The 20,824-nt window shown below is 34.2% G+C and overlaps 1 protein-coding gene across 1 annotated transcript in view; it reads left to right on the top strand.

Moving 5' to 3' along the window:
* LOC136032155 (nitric oxide synthase-like protein) overlaps positions 1-20,824 on the top strand; it is a gene marked incomplete in the record, with an annotated part of 293,001 nt that overhangs the window by 180,392 nt on the left and 91,785 nt on the right. Inside the window, 2 exon segments of the mRNA XM_065712338.1 lie at positions 3,215-3,303; positions 12,492-12,636. Coding sequence (XP_065568410.1) covers positions 3,215-3,303; positions 12,492-12,636 — 234 coding nt within the window.

The raw sequence follows: 20,824 nt of genomic DNA, 5'->3' as shown, positions 1-20,824 counted from the left end.
AAGGTAATTTTTAATTAAATATGTGTATAGAGCATTCAGTAAATATTCTCCTGAATTCCTATTTAAGGAAAAATTATTATTAATCTTAAGTCTGATTTCAATTGCTTCTCGGACTACTTGCTTTATGCCTAGATCATTGCTAATAATGGCGGATCCTTCAAAAAGTATTTTGTGGCTAGGATTTTCGAAAACATGGCTGCTTAAAGCAGAATCAAAAGAAACAGAAGTAATATTAGTATTCAGAGCTTTAGTGATATCATCTTTATTTTTTTGTAGGTGCTTCTCGAAATTCTGGTGGGTTCTCCCTAAATAGAATTTGCCACAGTCGCATGGTATTTGATAGACACTTCTTTGGCGAAATTATTGGTAAAATCGGTAAAATTATTGGCCAAATTATTGGTAAATACAACATACAGATAATTTTGGGTGCATACTTTTTTAAGATTTCTAGTGATTTTTGGGATCATATGGAGGTAAATTATGTGTTGGGGCTTATTGGGATAGTGTCTTTTCAATCTACGATTAATTGTATTATTAATAAATAAAAAAAGATACCAATTTCCAAAAGCATGTCCCTGATAAAGTCTGGTTCAGCTGTGATGTAGGAATCAGAACAAATGTTTAGGGCACGATCGACGAGAGATATTACGACACCTCTTTTAACTTGGGGGGGTGTATGTTTTGATTCAAAATGTAAATACCTATTGTTTTGTGTTGGCTTTCTGTAAATAGTAAAATTGAGTTCATCTAAGTTACGAATAATTAGAACATCTAGACTCCTAGACTCAAAGATAAGACTCCAGTTACTCGCCAAAGAGGTGTCTATCAAATACCATGCGACTGTGGCAAATTCTATTTAGGGAGAACCCACCAGAATTTCGAGAAGCACCTACAACAACATAAAGATGATATCAACAAAGCTCTGAATTCTAATATTACTTCTGTTTCTTTTGATTCTGCTTTAAGCAGCCATGTTTTCGAAGATCCTAGCCACAAAACACTTTTTGAAGACTCCGCCATTATTAGCAACGACCTAGACATAAAGCAAGTAGTTCGAGAAGCAATTGAAATCAGACTTAAGATTAATAACAACATTTCCTTAAATAGGGATTTAAGATTATTCACTGAATGCTCTAGACACAAATTTAATTAAAAATGACCATACGAAATATTATAAAAAACCAATAGATATTAACACAGAACCTGTCACAAATTGACCTATAAGATCAGCAGCGAAAAAAGCTAGGCTGGCATTAAAAACCTGTTTTAAATCATTTTCTTTCATTTCAATGAATTGCCTCGTTTCATAACAATTTATTTATCAGTCCTGGTTGAACTTCGCTGAGGTAAGGATGCTGGGACTGTTTTGAAAAACTGTTCATTTTAGTTTAGTTGATTTTATCCTCTTGTAAGTTGTTTTTTCTTATTTGTATTGCTGAGGACAGCCCTTGGACACAGGGCCGAAATATTCATTCTAATTTGTTTCCCACTGTCTTAAAATCTTCCCTATTGTTCTTCTTGTTTTTGGTGTTTGTGATGGAAAGGCAGTGTGGTCTTCGTCATTATTTACAATTCTTCTTTCGAAAATTTAACATTGACAATTTTCTGTTTTGTAAGTTGCGGCACACTTTCAGGTTGACGAACGAAATCCGGAAACGAATGAAAGCCCTCCCCCCCTTTCCTTACATTGTGAAAATGTGTTGTGTTCAATAAAGTTTGACTAGTACCATTAAAATTTTTCGTATTTGGAATCCTCACAAAATGGAGTTTATTTTGATGTATATGGTGTTTGTAAACTTCCATTTTTTTTTAGTTTTGTTTACTATTTGCACGCGTAACACTGTACATACAATTCGTCACTACGAACTGATTCTTTTAAACATTTATCCCAAACAGACGAAGCTAATAAAAGCTTTAAAATATTGAACATCTATTCATCGTGATTATTGGTAGAACATTATTAAAGCAAGCAATGTTCATTCTTCGTTAGTCTCCTTACTAATTTTTTTGATTTACTCTTATTTTTTTCTTGTTATATTTTTTGGGTGAACTTCGCTGATTTGGCTCATAGTTCCAAACAAAGTCAATTTAAAAAAATCTAGTTCCTAAAGAAAGTGTTGGGGCAAATTTGTCTCATTAGCCGCTCTTTTACCTCCTAATGAGGAAAATATGACCTTAGACTATCTGTAAATATTTACTTCTTTTAAATATTGATTTTATTTGGCATTATAAGCCAAATTTTCATGAGAAATCAGCCCAAAAATTACAACAAATCCATGAGATTAGCTAACTTTTGTTTATAGTATCGAGTAAAAAATAAAATCAGCTGAAACATAATCTCTTAACACTGTCTTAAGCCTTTATTCACCTGGATGATGTACTTTATTCTGAAATGTAAAATAAAAAAGTTTTGGATAGTAGTTGACAACCCTATGTAGGTTTTATCTCAAAATGAGTGTTTACCCTACTATATAATTAGCTGCAAATATTCTGAATGAAATAACGTCAAAAGACAAAACTAACACTTGTGGAGCAATTCAGCCTATTAAATAAAGTGATTCCATGTAGATATTGTATCTTCTGCTTAAATGTGCATATGCATGCTTATTATAAGCTTAGTAATGAGCAACCACCGGATCCTATTCTCAGAGTTCAGTATGTGTGTGAAATACCACGCTTTCATCCTATCTGAACCTTATGCAAAATAAAAAGAAGTTTAATAGGAAAGCAAAAAAAATATGTTGATTTGTACAACTGTCAAAATTAGTAGCCTATATTTAGGAAAAGCTATGCTTCCATTCTAACTGAAACCTGACACCCATTGACAACAATAAAGAACTAGAAGAGAAAAGTTGGAAAAGTATGTTTACTTTCCATGATAAATAAGAATAAATAAAACAGAATTCCAAAATGAACCAGAATTCGCTACTGCCGCTGGTTCCAGTTTGGGATGGATGATACAGTTTTACTACCATACATGTGTATGCACTTTGGTTCAAAACAGCGATACTGGGAGATTATATTTTCAAAATGACTGTGATACGTGTCGACCACGTTGGCTACCTTAATTTTTTTCTTTCTTTCTTCCTTTTTTTTGAGTGAATAAGTTTGGTGATTGTCTGGCTCATATTATCTCCTTTTATTTCATTCATCTTTGACATGCTCTTTTCTTGTATTAAAAATTATATATTTAGAAATTTGTAATAAATTTTAGGAGCCTGCCTGGAAAACATATGATTGGAAGAAAAGGAGTTTGCACCATAATGGTGTTTCAAGGAAATTTCACTTCAAAGAAATTGCAAGGTATGTTTTCAATTTCGTATATCCGTATGGGACACCTTCCGTATCTCCTCATCGATATATTATGATTTGAAAGACTGCATTGCTCAATTCCGTTTAATGTTTAAATTTCATTGGATTTTCTTCTGTTTTTTAGGCTCTGATAATCTCTCAGCTTGATTAAAATTTTCAAATACGGGCTAGTTTTAAGTTAAAATATTATCATTTGCCAAACAGAACAGCCTTTTATGATGAATCAGTTGAATATTTTGCAAGATCCGAAGTAGTAGGTGCGAAGTAAAAGTGTTATCATTTTTCAATGTAAGTCTACCCAGTGAAAGTTTTCGCTATAACTGAATGATAAATACAACCTACTGAATGTGTAATATTTGATTCAAACTCCTTAACTAAAATTCAAAGATTTCCTGCATGTATGCTTTTGTAAACAATAGTTAAAAATGTTGAAAACACCACTCATGCTAATTGATAATGTTAACAAATATGGTTAGCATTAAAACAAATTTGAACTAATCCCAACTGGCCATCCCAAAAATTGAATTAAAAAAAAAGTTCCCGAACTGAGTGAAAGAAAATAGTAACGGTTGAAGTTAAGGCCACTGATGGCTTCCCAACCTTAGACCTTAGTTCCTCTACTGCCTCCAAAATGCACAGGGTATAAGTGAGTAGTAAGTAGCATTCAATATTTCATCCAATGAGGTGCTGCGTGGATGTCTCCCACTCTCGGATGAGACTCATCTGAAGGGCTCTTGTGTCAAGTTCTTACGTTCTAAAGAGCGTGTTCTTTGACCTTCCTCATGTCGGTGTCCTTGGGTTGACCCGCGGGGGAATATTTTGGTAAGTCTATGGTATGGGATGCAGAGTACATGTCCAAGGCAATCACCAAGGGAGTTGATGACAAGGTAAGGCTACGGGATTGATGTCGGGTCGGCATGTGTATGCACGGATCCCAATGTTGATGACATGACTTGTTCAACTAATCCTTAGGACTCATTGAAGGCAGTTATTTTCAGACGTGGTAAGACTTTCTGCTTTTCCTCGGTTAGCCTTAGGCATTTCATGAAGTAACTAAGAACAGACAAAACATTACTTTGGAACAGTCAGAGGTTCAGCTTCTGTGAGTATAGTTTGAATTTGTTGTTCTTCACACAAGATGGGATCAAAGGCAGTTTGGAGTTTTCCTAATAATATGGTCGAGAAAAGCTTTGCTGGAATTGAGCGAATATGGATGCCTCTGTAGTCGCCGCACTCTCTTGCATCTCCTTTCTGAAAGAGTTCCTGTTTTTGTTTCTGTAAAATTCCTTTTTTTTTATTCTTTAGAGAAACTATCAGTCTGCTAAGGGAATGAGGAGCCATATCCAGATTGCCAGGGTTCGTCTCGGGTTAGACTTGATCATTTCTCCTGAAATGCAGTCTGTCCCGGGAGACTTCGCACTTTTTCAGTTTTGTAGCATCTGGGAGAATCTCATAGGCTGACGGCTTATCGTCACTTATGCTAAGATTGAAAGTACCTTTGGCTAGTATATAAGGGAGAATAACAGGTGTGGAGTGATTTAGTAACATATTCAAATAACTAGTCAATCATTCCTATTGTTCTTTCACGTCTGCCAGGAGCCACCCTCCTTCATTCTTTACTAAGTTTACGTTTAAGCATTACTTGCCTACCATCTCTTTGGTAAGGCGATACACTGTTCGTCTGTCTCTGTGGCTTGCTGCTTCTTCGGCTTTCCTTGCCTTTTCATTAAAATATTGCCGTCTGTTGGGCCTGTCACTTTCCTTTACTTTTTTATTAGCTTCTCCGTAAGTCAAGCTCTTGGTCGGCATTAATTAACCCTTTTCTACAAGAGAGTTTGGCTTCAGTTTCGCGCGATTTGCAATAATGTCTCAGGTCTTTGTGGATATCCAATATTGCTTAACTTTTTTTTCTAAACATGAAGGTATCTCCAGCCGTATCTGTATAGTTTTTGTGTCTCTCAGGGCTCCTCTACATCTTCTGAGAGGTCTTCGAAGGCTTCGAATTTATGGGACAGTTTTATACCAAACAAAGATTGGATCCTCTTGTTGATTAACTTGTTTATATGAACACCTCTGATTATGTGCGTTGATTATTTGACTTTATTTTCAATTTTGGTGTCGTGAATACCAGTTCGTGACCTGAACTCACATCAGCATTTCTGAAACTTTAAACGTCTTTTAAGCTCGTCCCGCTATCTCTAATGAATAAGGAGATGGTTGATTTGATTTTCGTGGTTCTGTCCGGGAATGTACAAGTGTATCCATGGATGTTTTGATTTTGAAAGAGCGTGTGTTTTTTTCAAAACGATTTTCAACATAGAATCCAATTTTCTTTCCGACAATGTTTTACTTAAGGGTCCGTACTTATTAACCTTTTTGAATGAAGGAATATAAAGTAGGCAAAATCTAGGAATTACCTAAACCTAGGGGGAAATTACCCCCTCTTATCTCCAATTTGAAGAAAAAAAAATTCCTTAACTAGAAAATTCCGATCTAAAAGACGGATATCCCCTTAAACCATATAACTTTCATACAGAAAATCTGTACCTATTCCCTATATGCCTCACCAAATTTATTAATATGCATATGTCAAAAAACACTGATTCTTTAACTACAACATCCCTATTCCGCCATTCTACATCATCCCTATCCTGTCATTCTACTACATCCCTTTCCCATCATTCCCACGACAGCTAGCAGGTGCATCTTACATCATAGGGAATGATTTCAAAACGACGCAGGTTTCTGTTGAGGAGTTCCATTGGGGAGGAATCCCATTCGAATCCTAATATGAACACATTTATTTGGAATATAAAGGTTCCCTGAGAAAAACCTCTTGAAATAAAATGAAACCTATACATATATATACTAGCTGTTGGGGTGGCGCATCGCGTTACGCGCCATATTAGTTACGCGCCATCGTAGTTGTGTCCCTGTGATTCTAATGATTGCCCTTGAGCTTTGTTGATGTTGATTGCTAATCGACCATTCCCTGTGTCGCCGTCGTCATTTATATATCCCCCTGTGCCCCCGGCGTCCCCGTTGTAGTTGTGTACCTGTGTCCCGGTCGTCATTTATATTCCCTGTGTCCCGGTCGTCATTTGTGTCCCGGTGTCCCAGTCTGTAATTTCTCTTTGAGTGTCCCGGTCGTCATTTATATTCCTTGTGTCCCGGTGTCCCGGTCGTCATTTGTGTCCCGGTGTCCCGGTCTGTATATACATTCGTTTTTGAATTGGTCTTTTTTTTTAGTTTTTAGTTTTTTACCTTTTTTTTATTTGTTTTAGTTATACCTCATGATTCTAATGATTGCCCTTGAGCTTTGTTGATGGTGATTGCTAATCGAACATTCCCTGTGTCCCCGTCGTCATTTATATATCCCTCTGTGCCCCCCGGCGCCCCCGCTGTAGTTGTGTCCCGGTCGTCATTTATATTCCCTGTGTCCCGGTCGTCATTGGTGTCCCAGTGTTTGGTTTTTATTTTTTTTGTTTTTTTTTTAGTTTTTTCTTTTTTCTTTTTAGTTTTTTTTTGTAGTTTTTACCTTTTTAGTTTTTTTTTATTTTCATTTTTTTAGTTTTGTTTTTCTCCTTTATTTTTTAGTTTTTTCCCTGTTTTTATTTTTTTTCTTTTTTAGTTTTTTTTTATTTTTTTTAGCTTTTTTAGTTTTTTTATTAGTTTTTAGTTTGTTTTTTTTAGTTTTTTTTTGGTAGTTTTTACCTTTTTTTTAGTTTTTTTGTTTTTTTACTTATGTCCTGGTCATCATTTATACTCCCTATGTCCCGGTCGTCATTTGTGTCCCGATGCTTTGTTGATGGTGATTGCTAATCGAACATTTCTTGTGTCCCGGTCGCTTTCTCTTTGAGTGTCCCGGTCGTCATTTATATTCCCTATGTCCCGGTGTCCCGGTCGCCATTTGTGTCCCGATGTCCCGGTCTGTAATTTCATCAGTCGACAAACATAACGTCAGTCGACACACAAAAATGACGTCACTCGACACACACACACACACAGACAACTTATTTATATATATTACATATATATATATATATATATATATATATATATATATATATATATATATATATATATATATATATATATATATATATATATATATATATATATAAATATATATATATACATTTACATATATATATATATATATATATATATATATATATATATACATATATATATATATATATATATATATATATATATATATATATATATATATATATATATATATATATATGTATATATATATATATATATATATATATATATATATATATATATATATATATATATATACAATAAAAACAATAAAGACAAATAATTCAGGGGCAACAACCCAACACAAGGGCTATATATATATATATATATATATATATATATATATATATATATATATATATATATATATATATATATATATATATATATATATATATACTACTACTACTACTACTAATAACTCACTGCAGCACCAAGCCGCCTGAGGCCAACACAGCTACGCACGCTCCTCCTCCAACCTAATCTATTTAAAGCCTCCCTCTTTACACCCTCCCAGGAAGTTCCCATTTCCTTTAAATCCTTATTTATGACATCCTCCCAACCCAGACAAGGACGACCTGCTTTCCGTGTAGCCCCAGACGGTTGGCCAAAAAGGACAATCTTCGGTAATCTGTCATCCTTCATCCGTAGAACGTGGCCTAGCCATCTCAACCTTTCTTTCATTATAGCCCCAGAAAGCGGGATTGAACCACACTTTTCGTACAACCTACTGTTTGAAATACGGTCAGTCAGCCGGGTACCCAGAACAATCCGTAGGCAATTTCTCTGGAAAACATCTAGTAAATTTTCATCTGCTTTTCGTAGTGTCCATGCTTCAGAGCCATATTTGACCACTGTCATCACTGTAGCTTCCAATATTCTAATCTTGGTTTGTAGGCTTATCTTTCTATTATTCCAAACTTTTTTTAACTGTGAAAAAACACCCTGAGCTTTAGCTATTCTACTTTTAACATCTTCACTGCTCCCACCATCTTTACTAATAATACTACCAAGGTAACTGAAGCTCCCAACCTGATCAATCTTTTCGTTACCTAAGGTCACCTGTTCATCTTCACTTATTCCTAACCTTAGTGACTTAGTCTTCTTAACATTAATTTTCAAGCCTATTTTAGCACCCTGAACTCGTAAAACCTCTAAAAATTCATTCATTTTGCTCACACTTTCATCTAATATGCTTAAATCATCAGCATAATCTAAGTCCAGGAGCGTTCTTCCTCCCCATTTGATTCCATGGTCTCCAATTGCCTTTCCTGTGCTCCTTAAGACGAAGTCCATCAAAATGATCCATATAAAGGGGGATAGAACACAACCCTGCTTAACTCCTGATTTAATACAAAACCAGTTGCTAACCTCATTTCCTACCTTAACCGCAGCAGTATTATTCTCGTATATAGCGCAAATCACTTTAATGTATTTTTCTGGTATACCATATAACGATAAGACCTTTGTTAACGCTGTTCTATCAACAGAATCGAAAGCTTGCTCATAATCGATAAAACTAAGGACCAAAGGTGTTTGACAACGAAGGGACTTCTCAATTATTAACCTAAGAGTGAAAACATGGTCGACACATCCTCTACCTTTTCTAAAACCGCATTGTTCTTCCCTTAAAACTTTGTCTACAGCATGTCTCAGTCTAAAAAGTATCATATTACTCAGTAATTTGCTACCTACAGAGACCAGACTAATGCCTCGATAATTCCGACATTCACTCTTGTCACCTTTCTTATACAGTGGTTTAATTAAGGTTTTCCTAAAATCATTGGGTACTTCCCCTTTTTCAAAAATCATGTTCATAATCTTCAGTAGCTTATTCCTAACCTCAGAGCCACCATATTTAAGGAACTCATTAATCATACTATCAGCACCTGGGGCCTTATTATTTTTTAATCCTTCTAGTACTGTCGCTAATTCTTCCTCACTAAACAAATCTTCCTTCACATCCAAGGTATCACAAACTTTTTCATTTTCATCTATATCTTTTCCTGCAACTGTATCTCGGTTTAGCACATATATATATATATGTATATATATACAATAAAAACAATAATGATACATACAATAAAAACAATAAAGACAAATAATTCAGGGGCAACAACCCAACACTAGGGCTATATATATATATATATATATATATATATATATATATATATATATATATATATATATATATATGTAATAGATATTTCTAATTTTTCAAACCAAGATTATTATTATTGGATAGCATACAGACAATGTTGCTAATTCCATAGGAGTTGCAGCAAATTAAGCGAAGTTAATCCGCATAAAAACATCCTAATATCCTTGATTTTCCTTCTTAATAAAAAAAATGTCCTAAAGTGTTTTATGTTTCTAAAATAAGAAAATCCGATAATGGTCAAAGTTATCTGTAAAGCGCTACTTTTATATAATCCTACGGGAAAATATATGGGAAATATCATCAGGCAGTTTATGTGACCGATAATTCTGTAGATATGTTGTGAGCTTGCTGAAAAACAATAATCTCATCTTTTTAAGTTTGAATTTCACTCTTTGTTTCAGTCAAATTTTTTTTTCCATTGACCAATACGCGAACTCTTGACAGTAAAGCCTCTGAAACTGTGAGGCTGTGTGAATACTAGAAGAAACCCACTGCACCCCCTTCGATCCCCTTCTCCACAGTTATACAATTATTAAAATTTCTCATTTTTGTTGGATAGTATTCGGGCTATTGTACATTCGTTCCTACCGGGTTCAAAAAAGGTTATTACTAAAGAAAATAAAAACTTAAGCTGTACATTAAGCATAAATCAAGCTGTGTGAGGCGACAAACTGTATAGTAAGGAGCGAGCCGGCTCAATAGTAAACGAAACTCTAAAGAACAGAATTTCGATACCAATAGATACATGAAATGCATCACATTTTTACGCTTATATGAAATATGTAAGCTTCATTAAATTTAGTCCTACCAATCAAAAGTTAAGAAAACTTGCCTTATTTTCGAAAAAATGGGGAAACACCCCCTAAAAGTCATATAATCTTAATGACAATCACACCATCATATTCAGCGAATCAGATAACCTTTCTGAAGAGATTCCAAGCTCTTATCTTGAAAATATGAAAAAAAATTTTTTTTGCCAGAAGACAGATCACGGAATGTTTGTTTATTTGTTTTGTTCGTTACTTTTGTTGTTTTTTTTCCGGAGGTGATCGCATGGAATCAGTGGTCCTAGAACACCGGGAGGAGGCTCGTTTGAAGAGAAATTAATAGTTCTAGCAACCTTTTTAAGTGACCAAAAAGATCGGAGGGTGACTACCCCCAAACGCCCCTTTGTCCCCAGAATGGTCAAATCTAAATTTTGAGATAGCTGATCTTCAAATTTTGAGATAGTTCAGGATAGTTGAAAAATCCAAAAACTATGCCCTTGGAGATAACCTAACCCACCACAGCCGAGGGGAAAGGGTCTTCAAGTTGTAAAATGTGCCAACCGTTTACGTATAGTATTTGCTATAGAGAAGTTTCCATATATTTTTTGGGTGGGGGAGGGGGGTAAATTTCCTGTTGGCGGTATTTTCCGCAGGGAAGGTTTTCATAGGGAGGAAATTTTTCTGTGGGTGGGGAATTTTCAGGGGAAATTTTACAGGGGAATTTGCCAGAATTCCTGAACGATTTTATTTATTTTGTTGGACTTTCTATTTGTCGACTTAATTTTAAAAGTAGAGATGTTAAGGACAATAAGATTGTCCAACTATAAAATAAAAAGAAAACCCTAAATATCAGCTTAGCTCCAAACGTTACTAATACCATCTAAAAAAGAGAATATTCTAAATAGGACTTTAGCTTCAAACATTAATGCTACCATCTTAAAAAAAAAAATATTCACCAAATAATCATCAATATTAGGTTAAGGACCTGAAACAGGGATAAGTTCTATCGGGGAAGAATTTTTGACGATTCTTTCACCAGCACTAGATCCAACCTGGATTTATATAATGTGTTAGAGGTGATTACTTGGTTAGCAAAAAAAAGAGAGAAAAAAGGAGAAAAGAAGTAATCTAATCCAGCAATTGGGATGAACGAGCAGTTGAACCAGGTATTGAACTTACTTATCTATCCAATTACTTGGGACAAAACAATGTACCTATTACAGTGTACAAAACAGTGTATCAATTACCTAGGAACCAAACCGTTAACGAAATCGAAAGGTCCAAATCCATGCAAAGCCGTCATTAACAAACTTAATCCGCTGTAAATTTACATGCAAAACCACCTTAAATCTAACGAAATATTTCCAAGTGATTACAAGTGATTCCTAAGTGATTCTCATTAGTGCTCCTCAGAGGAATACCGCCTGCCTAAGATGCTTTAATTTCCTCACTCGGTGAGGTGGAGCGTCTACTATAAAACTTGGTAAAAATTTGGGATACATGGCTACTAGGAAAATTATTCCGAAAACACCTAAAAAATAAAATTAGAACTATGAATATTAGCATCTCATAAGCCACTGAAACCTAAATTCAAAACTGGAACAAAGACAGACATTTCAGGCCTGACCTGGGTTATAAAACAAAGTGCTTTGTTGGCTATCTGGAACATTTAGAATTAAAAAAACTGAAAACAGCTTACGTAATGTTTTCTCTACTAATATTTTCCCAATTAGGAGAAACAGATTTTTCCGCTAAAACGACACAAAAATTATTTGTGTTTTTTGCGAACTGACTTGTCTTTTAAATTGAGAATCAATTATACTTCAGTATTATGCTACCTAACTTTCCAATCACTTAAAAAGGATTTCCAAATAACCAAATGTTGGCCTGCGAAAATGAAATCCCTGAAAACCTGTTATAGAATTTCTAAGTATTACTTTCAACCCTTCACTCTTCAACGTATAAAGACAGGCAGTATTAGTAATTTCGAATAGCTCTATCCTCGGAATGAAAACAAACAAAAAACTAGGAAATGGCATTAGAAGAGTTTTCTATTGTTTATTGAAGAATTTGATTTAAGAAGTGACTAAGGATACTTGTATAATGTCAAATATGCTGGACTCTTTGAAACCTTTAGGTTTGTGAAACACTTCTCTGTTTACACTTTTTAGTTCGTTCTTTGTTTTCCTTTTTCTCAGAGCTGTCAAATTTACCAGCAAATTATTTGGACAAGTTCTTTCAAGAAGAATTAAAGCGACTATTCTCTATGCCACGGAGACAGGGAAATCGGCCACTTTTGCTAGTCAATTGGCTGAGATTTTTTCACATGCATTCCATCCTCAGGTAAGGTTTCACATAAATTAGGATTATATTAATAGGCCGCATGTGAGGGATGAAATGCCTGATATTAAAATTTAAATTTGTTAAATTTAAATTTAAATTAGTATTAAATTCGTTGGTGTAGGATTTTATTACTTTCAGAAAAAGTAGAGCAGGACATTTAAGCTGCTATAAATAAACATATTTATTACATTTAAAAATCTCGTGGTAAACTTAAAAGGGTAGTGGGCATACTGAAGGTGGCAAATCCTGCAGCATCAAAGATGCTCCTTTCAAATACAATAAACCAATTATATAGTATAAAAAAGAAACAGGAAAATTGTTTACTTTTGTTTTTAAGTTGACTGAGATTTTTCACGCTCATTTCATCCTCGCTTAAGGTTTCACATATATTACGATTGTGTTAATAAACAACATATGAGGGATAGAATATGTGATAGAATTCATTGATATAGTAATTGATAACTCCCTTATTGAATAGAGTAGAACATTTTTGTTTCCAATAAATAATCAAATTCATTAATTTTAAATGCAGCCTATAGGCCTGGGGGCACATTAAAGTGGTATACATATGGCAACATACCTGGTGGCATGAAAAACTGTTCTTTCTAAAAAAAAAAACTAAATGACAATTCTGTATCCAGAAGAAACAGGGAAATTGGCCACTTTTGCTAGTAAATTGGCTGAGATTTTTTGACATGCTTTTCAGCCATAGGTAAAGTTTCTTAAAAGTATCTGAATGTCCAGTAGAAAGTATTGAATTTATCGATGCGGCAATAATATACCTCAATGAAGAAAGAATGGAGATTTGAACTGTACTTTGTTCTACTTTAATGTGATAAACGCATTTCAATATTTGCTGATCAACTTAAGCAGGATGTATCTTCAAAACTAACTTAAAAAGAATTATGTTGCGAGAGCAACACTTTGGTTTTTTCCGTTTTCAGCAGGGTGACGTTTTGGTTTTGTCCGTTTTCAGCAGGATGGCGTTTTGGTTTTTGTCCGTTTCAAGCAGGATGTATCTTCAAAACTAACTTAAAAAGAATTTCTCATGATATTTTCCAAGATCTATGTGCTTTAAGGAAAACCAAAACTGACCAAAAAGGCCAAATCTTCTCTTTGGATCAGAAAATTTAGTGAGTAGCATGTAGAAAATAAAATACTAATTTATCATTCTCTAAATAGTCTTTCACCATACAATTATAATTATTATTTCCCATAATGTCCGACAGCTATAATATACTATGAGACTCTATACTACATAAATATAATCTTTCGAAAACTCGAACGCGATCAGTTTTCAGCAAACCCTATTTTTATAATCTACTGATAATAAAAGCTATTTCTTACATAATCTTGCGTAGTTTGCGAAGCAATAGCTTTAGTTCGCTTAAGTTTTAGCACCGCTCTAAAATTTCGTGGAAAAACTTTTTTTTTTTATTTGTTTTGCTCGATTTTTCTTATACATGTACAGTAAAACACGATAAATATAGGTTTTACTTACTACCTTCCTTAAACTTTTCCACAAAATATGTGCAACTTTGTCACACAACTAAGAGTCTGACGGGCATTTTATTACCTGTATCTTTTGAGAATTCGTGCATAAGAAATTAAATTTATTTTCATGAATAAATAATACCTGTTTTCATCAGGCGTATTTTTTTTCACAAGACGCATTTCAGTTTTCCCTCAATGAAATAACTGGGAGGAGGAGTATGTAAGAGGGGGAATTTAAACCTACATTCAAGAATTTTTGACCATTAAGAAGATAATGGCTCCCCTATTGTGGATTCCAGCCTTCCTGCTCCAGAAGGTGCTATATGATACTTTACAACGGAGCTGTTAGGAGGAAGTAATAAGAAGCGCGGAAAGCTACTGAATGAATCATACATCTCTCTGCGATCCTATGGTAACCTGCTAGTTCTGGCAGAATATGAATTAGGTATAACTAATGAGATACATGCTAACGATGCAAAAAGCGATTTTCCTAGTTTTTCTATGTAAGGGGCTCAAAACCTTTGATAAATGGATTTTAGACCATGGTATATTGATTAGGTATCTTGCAATTCACATTTCCAGGCATGTTGACTCTCTTTGGGTAAAAATGGATGTTCCGTGGCAAAGTGATAGAAAACGTCACTTTCCTGCATCGTCACTTTTTCTTTTGTGACATTTAGAGGTCATCATGAGCATAACAAATTTATTAGCTCTATTTGAACATACCTTGCTTGTCAGTTTTATCCTCTTTGCGCAAAAGAAGTGATGAGTCAACCATGAGTCCATCATGAGTCAGTCCGGAAATATCGATCACCCCTTAGTTCTATTACTATCTACCTTAGTTCAGCCCAGGGGTTAAAGTTCTAATAAACCTGTTGAAATTAAAATGGTATAAAAATATTAATGCAAAAAATAGTAAGTTATGATAAAAATTCCGCCATAAAAAATAAATAAAAATCTGTTCACCATCATTAAAAACAATGATTTTAATTATTAGAAAATATTATGAAAATAAAATATTTATTATTTTCTGCATAATTTTTTGTGTTTGCATTTCTTATCACTATAGAGAGAGAATTAAGCTTTTCATTAAAAAAAAATTGTCTACAACCATTTTTTAGGGTCTTGCACTCTTTGTGACAATTTGTGTAGGTCAAACCATTTAGCATGTCGCATAAGTTTGTGGCATCGCTTAGTAACTATGGTAGTAATGAAGAGTAGGAAATCAAACAGTTCGTGGTAACGAACTGTTTTTCCCAAAGTCAACGGATCAAAATTTTGAGATATCCGTTTTGTTCAACATAGTCGGAAACCATAATAACTATGTCTTTGGGAATGACTTACTCCCCCACAATCCCTGGGGGAGGGACTGCAAGTTACAAACTTTGACCAGTGTTTACATATAGTAATGGTTATTGGGAAGTGTACAGACGTTTTCAGGGGGATTTTATTTTGTTTGCGGGTGGGGCTGAGGGGAGGGGGCTATGTTGGAGAATATTTCCTTAGATGAATCTGTCATGGGGGAAGAAAAATTCAATGAAAAGGGCGCGGGATTTTCTAGCATTACTATAAGAAAACAATGAAAAATAAATATGAAAACTTTTTTCAAATGAAAGGAAGGATTAGCATTTAAACTTGAAACGAACATAGATTATTACGCATATGAGGGGTTCTAAAAATACTTTAACATAAAGAGCGAGGTATTTAGGAGGAGATATATACCTCACTTTTTATTCTAAAGTATTTTTAGTAATTTCAACTATTTATTCTACGGCATTTCTGATTCAGGGGTCATTCTTAAAGAATTGGGACAAAACTTACGATTTAGTGTAAAGAGCGAGGTATTAACGAGGGTACAAACCCCCTCGTATACATTATAGAAATAAAAGATTATGAAAGTTTGTTACGTAAGTTAATTCTTAAGTTACGTATATTTTTTCCTAATAAAAACGTTCGTTAAAAATTAAAAGTTCTAGTTGGCTTTTTAAGTAACCGAAAAATTGGAGGGCAACTAGGCCTCCTTCTCCACCCCTTATTTCTCAAAATCATCTGATAAAAACTAAGGGAAAGCCATTTAGCCAAAAAAAGAATTAATATACAAATTTTATTTTAATAATTTATGTGCGGAGAGCCAAAACCAAACATGCATTGATTCAAAAACGTTCAGAAATTAAATAAAAAAAAACTATTTTTATTAGCTGAAAGTAAGGAGCGACATTAAAACTTAAAACGAACAGAAATTACTCCTTATATGAAATGGGTTGTCTCCTCCGCAGTCCCTCGCTCTTTCCGCTAAAGTTTGACTCTTTGCCACAATTCTACTTTCTAAAACAATTAAAAACTTTAACGTAAAGAGCGATGGATTGCAGAGGGGACAACCCATTTCATATACGGAGTAATTTCTGTTCGTTTTAAGTTTTAATGTCGCTCCTTACTTTCAGCTAAAAAAATTAGTTTTATTTTATTTAATTTGTAAACACAGTTCAAAGTTTGTAACTTGCAGCCCCTCCCACGGTGACTTCGGGGGAGTAAGTCGTCCCCAAAGACATAGTTATTTGGTTATTCGACAATGGTGAATAAAATGGCTATCTCAGAATTATGATTCGGTGACTTTGGGGAAAAATGAGCGTGGGAGGGGGCCTAGGTGCCCTCTAATTTTTCGGTCACTTAAAAAGGGTACTAGAACTTTTAATTTTCGTTAGAATGAGCCCTTTTTCGACATTCTAGGACTACTGAGGCGATACGATCACCCCTGGGGAAAAAAAAACAAAAAAAACACGCGTCCGTGATCTGTCTTCTGGCAAAAATTGCTAAATTCCATATTTTTGTAGATAAGGGCTTGAAACTTCTACAGAAAAGTTCTCTGATACGTTGAATCTGATGGTGTGATTTTCGTTAAGATCGTGTGACTTGTATGGGGTATTTGCCCCTATTTTCTAAACTGAGGCATATCTTCTCATGCTCGTAACTTTCGACGGGTAAGACTAATCTTGATGAAACTTATATACTTAAAATCAGCATTAAAATGCAATTCTTTTGATGTAACTATTGTCATGAAAGTTCCATTTTTTTAGAGTTTTGGTTACTACTGAGCCGGGTCGCTCCTTACTACAGTTCGTTACCACGAGCTGTTTGACAAGAAAAACAGAACAAAGAGACAGAAATGCATAGAAGACATTTAAAACGAGGGTTTTTTGGTATAGGCAATAAAGCATTAATTAATCACTGTTTTTTTAAATAGTGTTTTAATTAACAGGGTCAACTTTGATGAAATCTCAAAAATTTACTAATCAAAATTTTAATTTTCATAAGAACGTAGCGTATCTTTCCACTTTTTATAGCTCGTTATATTTCACTTACATTATTGAATTCACAATTTTATAAGAAAAAGTCCGTTTCTGTATTTTCATCCCCCGCCATATCTAATTATTACACGGTCGAAGTCTACTTCGGTGAACATTTATGTTTATTGAACATTTATGTTACAGTTCGTGGTAACGAAATGTAGTAAGGAGCGACCCGGCTCAGTAGTAAACGAAACTCTAAAAAACTACGGTTAATACCTGTGTTGCCAGATTGGCTTGTTTAAAGCCCCGGTGGCTTATTTCTTTGGGCTGGGGCGGGCGTTCGCGGGCTTGGGGCGAGAAACTGGGCTTATTGTTTTTTAATTAGGTTTGTTTTGGTCTTTTTCTACTCAAAAGAATATTATTTTTTTTAGAATTTCTTTTTTCAAGCTCAAGTTCATTCTTTTACAAAACTTTCGAGGAAAGAAAGCGAACAGATTTAAGGAAAAGTTTACCTATGCGCTACAATTCACTAAAAAAGAAAAAGAAAATAAGTAAAGTGAGTCACAAAGAACTATTTCTTACGGCAGATTACTAGTTACAACTATTGAATAGAGACGTTTCAAACAGTTTGTGGTAACGAACTGTTACCACAAACTGGTGATTTTAAAATCATGCTGGTGATTTTAAAATCATGCTGATTTTAAATATATAAGTATCGTCAAATTTAGTCTTTGTCATCAAAAGTTACGAGCCTGAGAAAATTTGCCTTATTTTGGAAAATAGGGGGAATCACCTCCTAAAAGTCATAGAATCTTAGCGAAAATCACACCATCGCATTCAGCATATTAAAGAACCCCATAGCAAAAATTTCAAGCTCCTATCTACAAAAAAGTGGAATTTCGTATTTTGTGCTAAAGACAGATCACAGGTGCGTGTGTTTTTTTCTAGGGGTCATCGTATCGACCAAGTAGTCCTATAATGTCGCAAGAGGGCTCATTCTAACGGAAATCAAAAATTCTAGTGCCCTTTTTAAGTGACCCAAAAATTGGAGGGCACCTAGGCCCCCTCCTACGGTCATTTTTCCCCCAAAGTCAACGGATCAAAATTTTGAGATAGCTATTTTGTTCTACATAGTCGAAAACAGTAATAACTATGTTTTTGGGGATGACGTACTCCCCCACAGTCCCTGGGGGAACTTTGACCAGTGTTTACATACAGTAATGGTTATTGGGAAGTGTACAGACGTTTTCAGGGGGATTTTTTGGTTTGGGGTGGGGTTGAGGGGAGGGGGCTATTTGGGAGGATATTTCCTTGGAGGAATATGTCAAGGGGGAAGAAAAATTCAATGAAAAGGGCGCGGGATCTTCTAGCATTACTATAAAAAGACAATAAAAAATAAACATGAAAAAGTTCTTCAATTGAAAGTAAGGAGTAGCATTAAAACTTAAAACGAACAGAGATTATTACGCATATCAGGTGTTCTAAAAAAAAATTAGCATATAGAGCGAGGTATTTAGGAGGAGATAAATACCTCGCTCTTTATGCTAAACTATTTCTAGTAATTTCAACTATTTATTCTACGGTCTTTCTGATTCTGGGGTCATTCTCAAAGAATTGGGACAAAATTTAAGCTTTAGTGTAAAGAGTGAGGTATTAACGAGGGGACAAACCCCCTCATATACATAATAAAAATATAAGAATAAAAAAATTTGCTACTCAAGTTAATTCTTAAGTTACGTAGATTTTTGCTAATAAAAACGTTCGTTAAAAATTAAAAGTTTTAGTTGCCCTTTCAAGTAACCGAAAAATTGGAGGGCAACTAGGACTCCTCCCCCACCCTTTTTTTCTCAAAATCGTCTGATCAAAATTAAGAGAAAGACACAGTATTGGTTATTGGGAAGTGTACAGACGTTTTCAGGGGGATTTGTTTGTTTGGGGGTGGGGTTGAGGGGGGGGGCTATGTGGGAGGATATTTCCTTGGAGGAATATGTCAAGGAGGAAGAGAAATTCAATGAAAAGAGTGCGGGATTTTCTAGCATTACTATAAAAAAACAATGAAAAAATAAACATGAAAAAGTTTTTCAATTGAAACTAAGGAGTAACATTAAAACGTAAAACGAACAGAGATTATTACGCATATGAAGGGTTCTAAAAATACTTTAGCATATAGAGCGAGGTATTTAGGAGGCGATAAATACCTCGCTCTTTATGCTAAACTATTTCTAGTAATTTCAACTAATTTATTCTACGGCCTTTCTGATTCAGGGGGTCATTCTTAAAGAATTGGGACAAAACCTAATATTTGGTGTAAAGAGCTAGGTATTAACGAGGGGGAAAACCCCCTCATATACATAATAAAAAATAAAAATATAATTTTTTTTTACGTAAGTTAATTGTTAAGTTGCGTATATTTTTTACTAATAAAAATATTCGTTAAAAATTAAAAGTTCTAGTTGCCTTTTTAAGTAATCAAAAAATTGGAGGGCAACTAGGCCTCCTTCCCCACCCCTTATTTCTCAAAATCGTCTGATCAAAACTAAGAGAAATCCATTTAGCCAAAAAAAAGAATTAATATGCAAATTTCATTTAATAATTTATGTGCGGAGAGCCAAGATCAAACATTTATTATTTAAAAAACGTTCAGAAATTAAAATAAAAAAATTAGTTTTTTTAACTGAAAGTAAGGAGCGACATTAAAAATTAAAACGAACAAAAATTACTCTGTAGGCTATATAAAATCGGTTCTCACCTCCGCAATCCCTCGCTCTTTACGCTAAAGTTTGACTCTTTGCCACAATTCTACTTTTTAAAACAATTAAAGACTTTAGCGTAATGAGCGAGGGATTGCGGAGGTGACAACTCATTTTATATATGGAGTAATTTTTGTTCGTTTTAAGTTTTAATGTCGCTCCTTACTTTCAGTTAAAAAACTATTTTTTTTTTATTTCGTCAGTCTAGTGTCCTGTCAGCTTAAAGCTTTTCACTAGTATTTCCTCTCCTATTCATCCTAAAATATTCGAGCAAAGATCAAAATTGTCAGAAAAACATGAACTCTAATAAAGATGCATGTAGGTTTGTACTTCAGAGTAAGTATATGAGTCTAAATACTCCTTAAAAAAACAATTAATAATGTGTTTTTATTTTTGTATTTGATAGTTACAGATTGGTAATTCAAATTCTCAGGGTTTCAAGCTGTGGTAGAGTTTTAATTAATTGCTTTTCAATTTTAAGATTTTCAGACATTCAATTCAAACGTTTAAATCCTGATACGTCTATAGAGCACAAAAATGAAAATTTAAAATTTGACTCAGGTTTAGCATTAAGTAAGAGAGTTGTCTTATAAACATTTTGATTTATGAACAACTAATCGTGGAAATATAATTGGATCATATTAAGTATTGTAATGT

The sequence above is a fragment of the Artemia franciscana genome, chromosome 10 (genome assembly GCF_032884065.1).
Source record: "Artemia franciscana chromosome 10, ASM3288406v1, whole genome shotgun sequence".
Lineage (NCBI taxonomy): Eukaryota > Metazoa > Arthropoda > Branchiopoda > Anostraca > Artemiidae > Artemia > Artemia franciscana.
Note: the sequence above shows the minus strand (reverse complement) of the source record. Positions and strands in the feature narration are given on the sequence as shown.